The 12,327-nt window shown below is 54.1% G+C and overlaps 2 protein-coding genes across 4 annotated transcripts; both read right to left on the reverse strand.

Annotated features, from left to right (window-relative positions):
• Positions 1-7,097: 7,097 nt before the first annotated feature.
• LOC101786654 (protein FAM71B-like) lies at positions 7,098-7,994 on the reverse strand. The gene is given in 3 exon segments (XM_012843901.2): positions 7,098-7,462; positions 7,465-7,569; positions 7,571-7,994. Coding segments are annotated over 3 exon segments (600 nt in total). The 5' UTR covers positions 7,871-7,994; the 3' UTR covers positions 7,098-7,267.
• Positions 7,995-8,449: 455 nt separating this feature from the next.
• LOC101752512 (heat stress transcription factor B-2c) lies at positions 8,450-12,065 on the reverse strand. Of its 3 annotated transcripts, XM_022823825.1 has the most exons (4): positions 11,644-11,904; positions 10,627-11,505; positions 8,869-9,050; positions 8,450-8,715 (listed from the first exon to the last, which is right to left on the reverse strand). In XM_022823825.1, exons 1-3 carry the CDS (start codon positions 11,751-11,753, stop codon positions 8,900-8,902), a joined length of 1,140 nt encoding a protein of 379 aa, XP_022679560.1. In that variant the 5' UTR covers positions 11,754-11,904; the 3' UTR covers positions 8,450-8,715; positions 8,869-8,899. The 3 variants fall into 3 exon arrangements, with proteins under 3 accessions (XP_022679560.1, XP_004957414.1, XP_022679559.1); XM_004957357.2 differs by lacking the exon at positions 8,869-9,050 and having other exon boundaries at positions 8,456-8,715; positions 10,627-11,513; positions 11,644-12,064; XM_022823824.1 differs by lacking the exon at positions 8,450-8,715 and having other exon boundaries at positions 8,885-9,050; positions 10,627-11,513; positions 11,644-12,065.
• Positions 12,066-12,327: the final 262 nt, after the last annotated feature.

The following is a 12,327-nucleotide window of genomic DNA, read 5'->3' on the forward strand; positions in this document are numbered from 1 at the left end:
GGGGCGCACAAAAATCAAGTGGGGCTGACTCGCACACGGAGGGGAGAGCGCGAGAGTCAAATGGCCCCCACAAACGTAGGCCGCGCGCGGCTCCACTGTTTACTTTCACACCGCGCCACGGACCTGGCAATGGCCAACAGGCGAAGCGATTGTGCTGTTGCGGCGAGGAGAGCTGAGGTCCGAGAGCTCGAGGGGACCGCGGCGCGGATGATGTGGGTTATCCCGATTGGATGGACGCCAAGTACAACAGCGACCAATTTTTATGCTTCAAGATAGATGGAGACGGCGAGCGAGGGAGGAGGAGGAAAAAAAGGACTTGGGTTCGCTGTCAGCCGTGCTGTAGCCCGCGGTGGAGGCGCGAAAATGCCGTGGGAAAAAGCAGGTGGCACGGCGTCCGCAGGGGTAGGGAGGCCGGAACAGAAAGGAGGAGGGGAGGGGAGGGGAGGGCGAACGTGACGGGGACTTGTCACGGGCGTGGGTGTTGTTGGGCTGGCTGGCTTCGGCTGGGCCGGCCGGCCATTCATCAATCGGGCGCGCCACGGGACGCCGTACGGGTCCCCCGGGCACGGCGCGGGAAATGGCCAGCGTGCCCCCCGCGCGGCTCGGCGGGTGGGGGATCGGACGAGGCGCGGGACGGGGGCAGGGCCGGGAGCGCGCGCGGCGATGGAGTAAATGAGGCGCGGCGGCGGCGCGGGTGCGGGTGGGGTTTTCTGGTGCGACGTCCGGGGAGGAGGCGGTGCGAGCCACGGAGCCAGGCACAGGCACAGCCGCGCAGGAAGGAATGAAGGATCGTTGGTTCGTTTCGTTCGCGAGACGGGGGCGCTAGCCGCTAGCTGGGCTCGGCTGGCACGGCGAGAGGCGGGTGTAAATGCCGAGCGCGGCGGGCAGGGGGTACGGAGCAACGGACACCGCGAGGCTCCTCCACCGCGACGCGCCGCGTGCCGTGGCGAGCGGAGCGCCGCGCACCCAACCAGCGAACGGTGGTGTACCCGCACGGGGAGGATGCGAGGTGGCACCCACGTGCACGTGGTGGAGCCGTGGAGGTGGGCGCGCGCGTGAGGGCACGGCACAGGGGCAGGTGACGCGCCGCTCGGCGACCGGAGCGGGGGGCGCGCGCGGCTGAGTACTTGGCCGCCGGGTGCTGCTGTCACGCTACTGTTGCGGTGCGTGAGCCTGGCGGTGGTGGCGCGGGGGGGGACTAGGTGACCGTGTCGTCTCCGTGCGCACGCACGACACGGTGCGAGATCGTGTTGTATGTTTCTGGCTGTTTCACGATTGATTGTAGGAGAAATCGTGCTGTCCCGTGACAAGCTCAGAATAAATGACAAGATCTCGAAATATAACAATCCAGGGAGGGATTCAGTCATACATATGCATGCATAGCTATATAAATGAACAACTTTGATTAGGGATGCCGAAACCGCGGCTACAGATTTGGTGGTATTCCCAGCTGTAGTGGCACACGGCGCGTGTGCTGCGTCTAATGCTGCAACGCACATAACTAGTTCACTACCTGGCCTCATAAAATCGCCACCTGTTCCGGTAGTACAACGATATGGTACACCGTTATGGAGATCCGTTTATTCCACACGATCTTTGAATCGAGGCCGTGGGTTCACGTCGCGCGTCTGGTATCGCAGTGCACGTCAATGCTGACCCTGGCCTAATCAAACCGAGCAACCCAATCCTGGATACACCGCCATGGCTGCTTTCATCAGCATTTTTCTTTTGTTCCAAGACTTTTGGGGTCATGCATGCATGCACTTGGCACATGTTAAAGCATATCATTGTGCCTAGACTTCTCGCTGTTTCTATGATTCTATCCTCTTTTGGTTGTGGGATTTAGAAGTTCTTTATTGTGTATCATTGCTAACTTTTCCTAGCTCTCTAGTGTTTCAGTGTTGTTTGTGCCTCCTCCCTAGTGTTGTTTGTGCCTCCTCCCTTCCCCTTTTCGCGACGTACGTTTTTCGCTTTTTCTCTAGTTGCTGTCGGATGATGAGATCATTGGCTCAATTATTGTGGCTAGACAACATGATGGAACCAGATGCTCGATCTATGCTTCAATCATGATGGACGATGCACACACACGAGCTATATGAACCAGAACTGGATGTATGCGATCGATTACAGCGCCCCCACACCCAAATTCTCATGTAATGATAGCTTTTATTTACAGAGTTTTATCATCGATCAGTCGTGTGTTACGGTCCATCCAGACTGCACATGCCGTACCCGTACGCTGGTCTCTGAACTCCTTGAAAAGCTAGCAGCGCGAAAAAAGTGAGCTCAGTTCAGACGATGAGTTCTGGGACGCTGTCTCGACATTAAGTTGTGACTTTGACAAGAACCCATGCACTGCAAACATCTACCCAAACATTAAGTGGCGCTGATACCGCATTCATGCATTTCCCTGTACTCTTCCAGGAACCAGAAAATTCATTTCCCATTTAAGTTGGATATGGACAAGAGTTTTATGATACCCTTTGGAGTAGGAGGACTTCATAAACTCTGAAAGAATGGCTTCCGACGCCTAGTCTACTTGCTCTTCGCGCGATTGGAAAAATTCAGCATTCGTTTCGAGACTCAGTACCGGTTGCATTTTAGCCGGATACTAACGTGAGCATTATTACCGGACCTAACGGCTAGTCGTCGAGGAGCTCCCCGTGACCCCCTTTAGTACCGGTTGAAGCCTCCAACCGGTACTAATGTAGTACCGGGTGAAGGCTTCACCCGATACTAATGGGTGACCTTTAGTACCAAGTGAAGCCTCCACCCGGTACTAAAGGGGTACCTCTCCTCACGCGTAAGCCCCCCTTTTCTCTCTCTCACCCTACGCTCACCCCCCTCCCCACACGTACTTATCTGCTCGTCCCCCTCATCTGGCGCCCTCCCACCCGTGCCTCTCTCTCTTCTCCCCGCCGAATTCCCTCTATCCCCCACATAGATCGATCACCTCGTCGCCCCTCTCCTCCCCCCTTCACTTGCCCCTCACCTCTTACATGTGGCGAGGAGCGGCACAGGCAAGGAGGGAGGGCGTGGCGAGGCGGCAGAGCGTCGGCAGGGCGTGGCGGAGTAAGGAGCGGCGGAGCTCCAACGCGAGGGCGCGGCGGCGGAGCGTCGGCAGGCATGGCGGCGCAAGGAGCGGCGGCGTGGCAAGAGCAGCGGAGCTTCGGTGGGAAGGCGCGGGGCAAGGAGCGGCGGACGGCGGCGGGGTGCGGCTCGGGCGGTCGGCGGATTTCTTTTTAAAAATTTTTTAATACCCTTTTAATATCGGTTATTTGATCCAATATTAAAACTCCCTTAATATCTTTAGTACCGAAGTAGCAATATCGGTTGCATAAGGGGATTAGAAACTGTGGCAGGGGCAGGGTCGGTCAAATCGTCCGCAGGTACATAAACTGCTGATCAGGCGCTTTACCAGAGGGTCAAGGAATCAATTAATCGACGGATGGACGAACAGGCACGCTTGACTTAGGTATGGGGCTATATATGGGCGGTCATAATATACTCCTACGTACGGCAAGTTCTCTATATACTCCAGGACAAGCTCGCTTGTGTCCAACCACGTCTCTTGCAGGATCTAAAAACTGGGAGACGGGAGTGCTGTCATTCTGTGCAAGCCTGTGCATAGCACGCCACGCAGGTAGCCAAGAATCGGAGACTTCAAAATTTTCAGGATTCAGAGATGAAATTTGAGCGGAAACCTGAAATCTAGAGTTACGATAAAAAAAAAAGGAGTTTTGAACGGCGAGACGCCGTGACGAGAGGCGAGATGTATATTGTATACTCCGACCAAGCCGAGCTCCCGCACCTGCGTGTCTGCGTGCCATGCTTTTTTCTCTCGGCGCAACCGCGACGGCGAAAGGAGGCGCGCGCGGGGGGGTCATTGAACGCGCACGGCGGCCGCTGCGCGTTCGGTCTCCGCTCGCGATCGTCAAGTGCAATCGGCCACCAGCCCGGCGAGGAGTACTAGCTACCAGGCGCGTCGGCCTGGCGACGGGTGGAGGACTGGAGGCGGCGGCGTCCGCATGCGGCGAGGACTGTTGCGCCATAAAAGGGGATGGGAAAGGGCGGCCGGGTACCTACGTCTCGGTTCGTCTTCCTCGCAGTAGCTAGCGGTTTCTTGGTGCAAGCATACCCCCAAGCAATCCTCATGGTCCATATGCGCATAGCATCGTCTCCTGAATGGTTCTGGTGAGTGGTGACTGGCGAGTTCATCAAATCCTCGCCAGCAAAAGACTAAACCAAAAGGGTGACTGCAGGCATCAGTTTGGTCTTCCCGTCGCAACTTCTTTTTTCCTGAATGTTTTTTTCCTGAAATACTGGGATTGCTGAGCGATTCAATGGTCCTCCTCTTCAGAGTTCAGACACCTCTGGAATGCCATGATGCTCCCTGGATAGGGCAGCTTTCATGGAGCTGTCTGCGTCGTTGGTGTGCGTTTCCGCGACGGGACTTTTGACTGATTCCGCTGAAAACAAGACCTGTGCGTGCGCGGTGTATTCATCGTGCAACTGATCACCGATCAGCTGGTTGCAGCAGCAGCAGCCAGCAGCAGGAAAGCCCGCCATGAATGTGCGCTTTCGACTGCCACAGGAAAGCCGAGCGCGCAGACATATCTTGATTGCATGTCTTGGGGTGCGGGAACCCATTTAAAAGCCCCTGCCGCCCGAGGCGGAGCAAAAGCGCGCAGTTCGTTGCAGTCAGTGGCTCAGCAGTCAAGAAGAAGGCTGAAGGAGAGTGAAGATCCTCCTCCGTTTAGTCAGTGGCTCTGAAGACTCTGAACTCTTCGATCTTCAGACGCTCTTGTTGTTGTTGGCCCGGTTATCTACTGACCCCAGTGATCTACTACTGAAAACAGTCTGGTGACTGGTGAGGTGGTTGTCCTCGGCGAAGTGCTTGAGCCTTCACGGTGGCGTTGTGGTCGAAACTGAAAACGAAACTGGTGAACCCATAAAAAGTTATTGTTCAGACAAGACGCGGTAACAATAGGTGCTTGGCGATGACGAGTACGTTCCTCCTAACTTGATTGCTTCTTGTGCTAACCATTTCACCAAGACGTAGCTGAGCTGATGGTGGAGCCCGGACCTCTTCTGCACTTTGGGCCCTGGTAGTGGTAGGTGAGACTAGAGCATGTCATGACTTGGGCCATGTTTAGTTTCCACCAAAATCCCAACTTTGACACTATGCAAAAAGAAGATTCCCCATCACATCAAACTTGTGATACATGCATGGAGTATTAAATGTAGATGACATCAAAAACTAATTGCACAGTTTTGTTGTACTTTGCGAGGCGAATCTTTTGAGCCTAATTAGTCAATTTTTGGACAATAATTCACAAATACAAACGAAATGCTACAGTTGCGCATTTATGACAAACTCCCAACTTTGGCACTCCCAAATTGGGAACTAAACAAGGCCTTGAGTTCTTTCCTGGACCATGCGTTTGGGCTTTTCGTTGGCATCGATTTCTGAATCCGGGCAATTGCCTTGGGATCAGGGCAACGACGTGTGGAACTCCACGTAGTGATGTGCAAATTCCATGGCTGATTCAGGGATGGGTTTCAGTGCATCTGCCATTCATGGAACCAAGATGAAATCATCACAGCATAAATCCGCAGATCAGTCAAAAGACAAATTTGTAGTTAGCGTTAATTCTCTCGTGCTTGTGTGCGAATTTCAGAGGTGACTCACGGATGCATTGAGCAAAATTCCAGAGACCAGTCAAAAGACATATTTCTAGCGTATTGATCCGGGGCGTCAGTGCAAGAAATCGATCCAAGTCCAACAAGAGGAAGTTGGGAAATCAAAGGCCAATTTCTTCATGATTCACGAATTTGGTCCAACCAACCAAGCCTATTGAGCCAAGGAAACAACAATGCCCAGGGCAGTTTCAGTGTGAACCGTACTCGATTCAGAAATGTAATCTGCGCTTTACGCAACCACCAGAAAGGGTGATGAACAAGAACTAGACAACCTGAAAAACATCAGAGAAAAATGCAGTAATTATTTGACAGGTGTTATTCTTACATTCCTTCTTCCAATGCATACAAAAAATTTAGATGATCCACTGAATACTACTAGTGACCAGATAAATAGAACAAGAACCTCCTACTGCAACATCAGACAAAGATTGCAACCCTGAAAACATTAAATCTAATGGTTTTGGTCTATATACACACAGGGTTTTTTTGAGGGCATGTACACAGAGATCAATCTTGACATTATGGCTCTGTTCTTTCTTACATTCTTCAAATCATCCAATGTGTGCAAATGCCTCGTATATGTGCAAATTTCAGAGTTGACTAAGGGAGTCAGGGTCAGGATGCATTCAACAAAATTCCACAGACCGGTCAAAAACACATAGTAATGTGTTGTTAGCGTTGATATATCCGGGACAGACCATGGGTCAACGCAAGAACTCGGTCCAAGTCCAACAAGGGGAAGCAGGGAATTCACAAGCCAATTTCTTCGTGATGCACAAATTTGGGGTCCAATAGATTAACGGGCCCAACAAACAACAGTACCCAAGGGCAATTTCTGTGCGAACCATACTCGATTGAGAAAGCTAATCTACGCGTTATGTAACCGTCAGAAAGTGAAGAACATCAGAAAATAATGCAGCAATTTTTTTTGACACAGGCTGTTCTTATATTCTTTCGAATCATCCAATGAAATAAAAAATTCAGACGATCCTAGTAGCGATCAGATCATAGAACAAGAACCCTTTTCTTCCTTACATTTTTTATTCTTCGAATTATCCAATGTGTAAACAAGAAGATCCTAGTGACTAGTGATCCCATAAAAGGTCAAGAACATCCTACTGCAAGATCAGACAGGCATTGCAATTTGCAACCCAGAAACCAGTTAGGTGGTGTTTGTTTCGATGTTTGGATACTAATTAGAAGTATTAAATATAGACTAATTATAAAACTAATAGTACAAATAGAGGCTAATTTGCGAGACAAATCTATTAAGCCTAATTAATCCATGATTTGACAACGTGGTGCTACAGTAACCATTTGCTAATTATGGATTAATTAAGCTTAATAGATTCATCTCGCGAATTAGCCTAGTCCTTCTGCAATTAGTTTTATAATTAGCTCATGTTTAGTCTTTATAAATAGCATCAGAACATTCGATGTTACAATGACTAAACTTTAACAAGGATCCAAACATGCTCTAAATCACTACTAGGTACAGTAATAGGTACTAGTATTGATCTGTACTCAGCGCAAGAGATGTTGAGAGGCCCAGTCGCCTAGCAGGCTAGCACCCGAGGGGATACCCCATCACCGCACCGGCGGGAGCCGCGGGCTTCCCGAGACCCGCGGCGGCGCCTGAGCACGAAGCGCCACTCCCGCTCGGCCCCGCGGCGCCCACGGCCTTCCCTGCCGCCGGCACCGCCGCGGCCTTCCCCGCGGCCCCTACCGGCGCGCCGTCGAGCCTCCTGACGGTGATGTTGACGATGCCGTTGCGGCGCCTGATCCCGCAGCTCCCGGAGTCGAACAGGCGGTAGCTGAGGCAATGCAGGTGGCCTGGGGGCCCGACGGTGAAGTCCTCGACGGGGACGCGCGCCGCGGCCACGGGCTCGGCCGGCCGGCCCCCGCCGCGCGCGCAGCAGATCTCCACGTCCAGCGCGGGCGCCCCCGCCGGGAGCGCCACGCGCACCGCCTCGGCCCAGTACGGGAAGCCGTGGCAGTCGGCGTCGCCGTCGACGCGGGTGGGCGCGGAGGACGTCGCGGTGCGGACCACGGCGTAGGCGCCGTGGCACAGCGGGCGGCCCGACGGCACCCGGACGGCCTCCCCGGAGACCACGGTGACCTCCAGGGTCATCGACGGCATCGGCATTGCTGTACCCTTGCGCGCCATGTGCTCCTGCAGCTGCGGCGAGACCAGGATCGGCGGCGGATCGAAAGAACCTAGGGCGGTTTGGGTGCGCGCTCGACTCGATCGATGGAAGAACACGGGCTCACGAGTCACGATCCCTGCGCGCGGCTGCTAGCTTATATGGAGAGCGGGGCGGAGGCGCTGGTCCAGTCGGGCACGCTGCTTTCTCTGTTGCGCGTTCGGCCACTGCCATGCACGGCGCCACAGTACACGATCATGGAAGCTTCGTTCCCACACGGCGTCGTCGTCGTTGCGCGGCGTCGATCAAGAGTGCTCGGGAACGGGTCGGACTGGCGCGTGCCGTACCAACTATCGAGGAATGGAATTCCTGTTCGGTCAGAGTTGCCGTTGCGATGCTACAGTGCACGGTCCCGGAAGTTTCTGCAGCTCTCGTTTGGTATAGCACCCAAAGGCCAAGGCTGGTAATGGATACGCGATACGCGTGCGGCGTGTGGAAGATCGATCAACCTTCTTCGGTCGTATGTAGAGCAATTTGGCAGAATTTATAGCGAGGCTATCCAATCAAGCGCAGGCAATTGCGTCGAGCGTGCATGTTTTTGGTAGGGAAAATAATAAAATAAGACCGCTATATTGCTCGCCACATTGATACGCGTTATACGGAGTATGTAACCGTAGAAAGGGTTATAACCGCGTTATACCCTATAAAATGGGATGAGGTTTTGCTTTACGGTCCACGTCAACTACTGCCAAAAGCTCGATACTGGCCCTGCCTCAGGGACTCCTTTTGCCCAGGACACTTTTTCGGCCTTTGTACTTGCTCGTCCGATCCCAGCATATCAACGTCCTACTGCAAGAGCCTGTAGAGCCTGCAACAGAGTAGAAACCAACATTGATATTACTTTGTCTATTTGAAATCATAAGACTAATTTTGTTTTGTTAGGATAAGCCTTTAACCAACAATTGTTCTTTTTTTAGTGGTAACTAATAATTATTCTACTAATGCATAATTTCGTTGCCACCTTTTGTGAAAAACAATGGAGGGAGTAACATTTAACAAAGTATTGCCAGGAGCCTGCTAGGACGGGGTGCATGCAGTGATGCAGGCGAAGCCGGTGGAGGTGAACGGTGGACGGTGGTAATGAGATACCAATGGTCAGGACTTGAGGGTGTCGTCCGTTGTTGCACCCTCCACCTTAGACGGCTAGGGACACAAAGCAAAGCAGAAAAGACAGGCATGTTACGAATTGGCCAAGGTAGGAGGGAACAGCACAAGTGGTTGCTGAAATGCTGATGGATGCGATGAACACGCATCCGTTAAAGAAAAGCAGAAGTAGGAAGACAATATGAAAGCTAACAAAATGGCAATGGTCGAGAAGGAAAAGAGAGCGGGAAAAAAAATGTAGTGGCAAGGTGGTGTAATAAGGCAGGGGCAAAATGCATAGTCAAACTACCATGGCAGGGGAGCAAGCGTAAGATTGGAAATGGGGATATATTGTGAGCTCTTGCTATTACTCTCTGTTTCTAAATATTCGACACCGTTAGTTTTTAATCACGACATTTGAATATTTTTCATTTAAATTAGTGCAACTATGAAAAAAATTATATGTCATGATTAAGGTAATAAAACACGCCGTGTCCAAAAGTCAAACTTCATATTTTGAAAAAAGCCCATGATTCCATGAACCTCAAATGGATAGCCTAATTAGGCCTTGGTTTGATTGGCTGAAATATCAGCTCATCATCCACGTGGATGGATCGAGACTAATTAGGCCACGTGGATGAAATGCTGGCTCAGTCATATACCGTGGGGCTTCTACTTTCTACCTGCAAAATCGACTTTGACATATCAAATGGAGATCTGATGTTCCAAGAGTATCCTTTTTCCTCTAAGCGACAAGAAACAACCACGTCTTGTACAGGGCGGGGGATAATTACAAGTTGAGAGGCTTTTTGTTTTTACGATTCCGAAGATGTCTTGACCGACGCCGACCCCCAGTGGGTTGTGGGTTCTGGCCATGCCAACGCAACCGTCCGATACTCCAATGGCATTCAGAAAAAAGGAGGCAACGGAGAACTGAGAAAGGCCAAAGCATTTCGCCTGACGCTGCAATGATTGGACGACGCGTCCCTATCTAATCCCCTGCAGCATCCACACCTCATCACTTCAAGAAATCAAGAACAATGCGCACCATCTAGTTGGCAATGACATCTGCAGGTTCACCAGTGGGCCATCCGCAGATGCTGAATAATCACCCTCTGAATTGACCCATAACAACATCCTTATCTGACCACAGAGTCCGGTGTGGTCTACCATCTACAAACGTGTCCTTTTGACTCGTATCACAAATTTGGTGAAGGTGCCAAGAAGCACCCATGCAAATCAGTGAACTCGTGTATTTGCAGTTTTCTGCAGTGTAAACCCAACAAAAGGATCGATGAACAGTTGAGGTGAGCATTGGTCATTTGATCAAACAACATCCTGGAAATGCCCGTCTCATTTCAACCATCGACAGGCATAAATACACAACACCAGGGTTTCCCTGATTGTTCGTGGAAATATATGACCGCTGATTTTATACACAGAGCACCAGGGAAAATGAAGTACAGATTACAACAAGGGAGAGGAGTTTCCCAATCCCCGACTAGCAAAGTGATATAGAGCACAAAAAAGATCTAGTATTATTATGTCTCTAAAATGACAATTAGTAGCCCATATAATATGGTAATTGATTAATTGGTACTAGAAGCTTCTACAGGCTGGGGGTGGACCCACTCACCTGGAATTGGACCCGTCTTGGTCGGACCCTGCTGCCCCCTGGTCCGGCGCGTTGCAGCGCATCGAGTGGTACACGGGCGTGGGCCGGTATATGGGCCACGGGTGCTGGTCCGGCGACGGCTCCTTGCTGCTGCTTCCTCGATGTTGATGCGGATCCGACGCCTCCGTCTTCACCTCCGCGCCGGCGCTGCCGTGGTCCGCCGGTTCCTCGCCGGTGTCGTCGTCCTCCCGCGTCCGCTTCAGCCCGATGGAGACGCCGAAGAGCCTCGCGGCCTGCTCGGGGTCCGCGTCGGCCACGAGGCCCGCGGCCGCGGTGGCCAGGCTCGGGCACGAGGGCATTAGATCGAGGATCGCGGGGGGCAGGGGCGGGGGAGGGGGCAGGGCCTCCGATGACTCGCCGGAGCAGTTGACTACGGAGGACAGCGCCGCGGAGGCGTCGAGCTGCTGGGAGGAGGCGTACTTGGTCATGAGGAGCAGGATGTTGTTGCAGAGCTTCTTCATCTGCCCGAGCTCGCGGGTCAGCCTCGCGTTCTCGCGGCGGAGGCGCTCGTTCTCCTCGCCCGTGTCGCCCGACGCGGACGCGCCCCCGGAGCCGGACGGCACCGCCTGCGGGTGGTCCTCGGCGGAGCCGGAGTTGGAGGAGAGGACCTGCTCGTCGGAGGAAAGCGCCGGCGAGCCCGGCAGCGTCACCGGCAGGGCCATGGGTATCGGCGCCGCGGCCACCGTCACCGCCCCGGACGCCGCGGCGGCGGCGGCGGTCGCTAAAGCCGCTGCCGGCGCGGCGGGAGCTACCTTCCGGCGGTGTATGTCGCAGAGCAGGCGCTTCTCCCCTCGTCGGAAGCAGTCGTTGGCGAATTCCCATCGGTCCGGCACGATCTTCCTAAATCCCTACGTCACAACCAAGGAAATCCAAATACATCACTCACAAGACAACATGGAGGTGCTCCACCATGGGGGAGCCAAAATCCAAGCCCCAACCAGATGGAAGAATCAAGCCACAGGCGAGCACGTATCCTACGTAGGTGTTGAGCTGCCGCACGAAGCTTGAGAAGTTGTTGTGCTTGAAGTACTTGGGGAGGAGGTCGCGCGCGAACTCCGCCGGCCGCCACACCACGAACGTGGAGCCATCCTCGTTCCACGAGATCACGTCGTCCACCGCCGGGTCGTCCACCAGCTGGTACGTCTTGGTCAGGAACGGCGTCGGCAGCGACCTCTGCCCCGCCGCCTCCGCGACCGGCGGTGGTGCCGGGGCAGGCGCGGTCGCGGGGGGCTCGCTGCCGCCGGCCTCCCCGGTGGCGCCGCCCTGCTCGGCCATCTAGCCACCACCGCGGCCCGGCCGGATCTGAGCCGGGGAAGGGAAACCGTAGCTTCCAGATGCGGGAAAGGGCGACTCGCGTTGGGTGGAACTGGAAGGTACGGAAGAAGAAGCCTTCTGGAAGCTTCGATGTGGGCATCCCGATTCGCCCCCGTCACGCGCCGTCTGTCCACGCGGGCGGGCGCGGGCGAGCTCCGTCCCCCGGCTGGCGCGAGGACAGGCAGGCGAGCGCCGGCGGGCGCGGGCAACGGCCGGCGGGCGAGCGGGAGCCCCCCGTCCCACCAAAACGAGCGGACGGGGGCATCCCACTTCGCCCCCGTCACGCGCGGTCCGTCCAGGCGGGCGGGCGCGGCCGGCGGGCGAGCGGGCGCGGGCGGGCGCGGGCGG

Source organism: Setaria italica, chromosome II (assembly GCF_000263155.2).
Source record: "Setaria italica strain Yugu1 chromosome II, Setaria_italica_v2.0, whole genome shotgun sequence".
In the NCBI taxonomy this organism is placed as follows: domain Eukaryota; kingdom Viridiplantae; phylum Streptophyta; class Magnoliopsida; order Poales; family Poaceae; genus Setaria; species Setaria italica.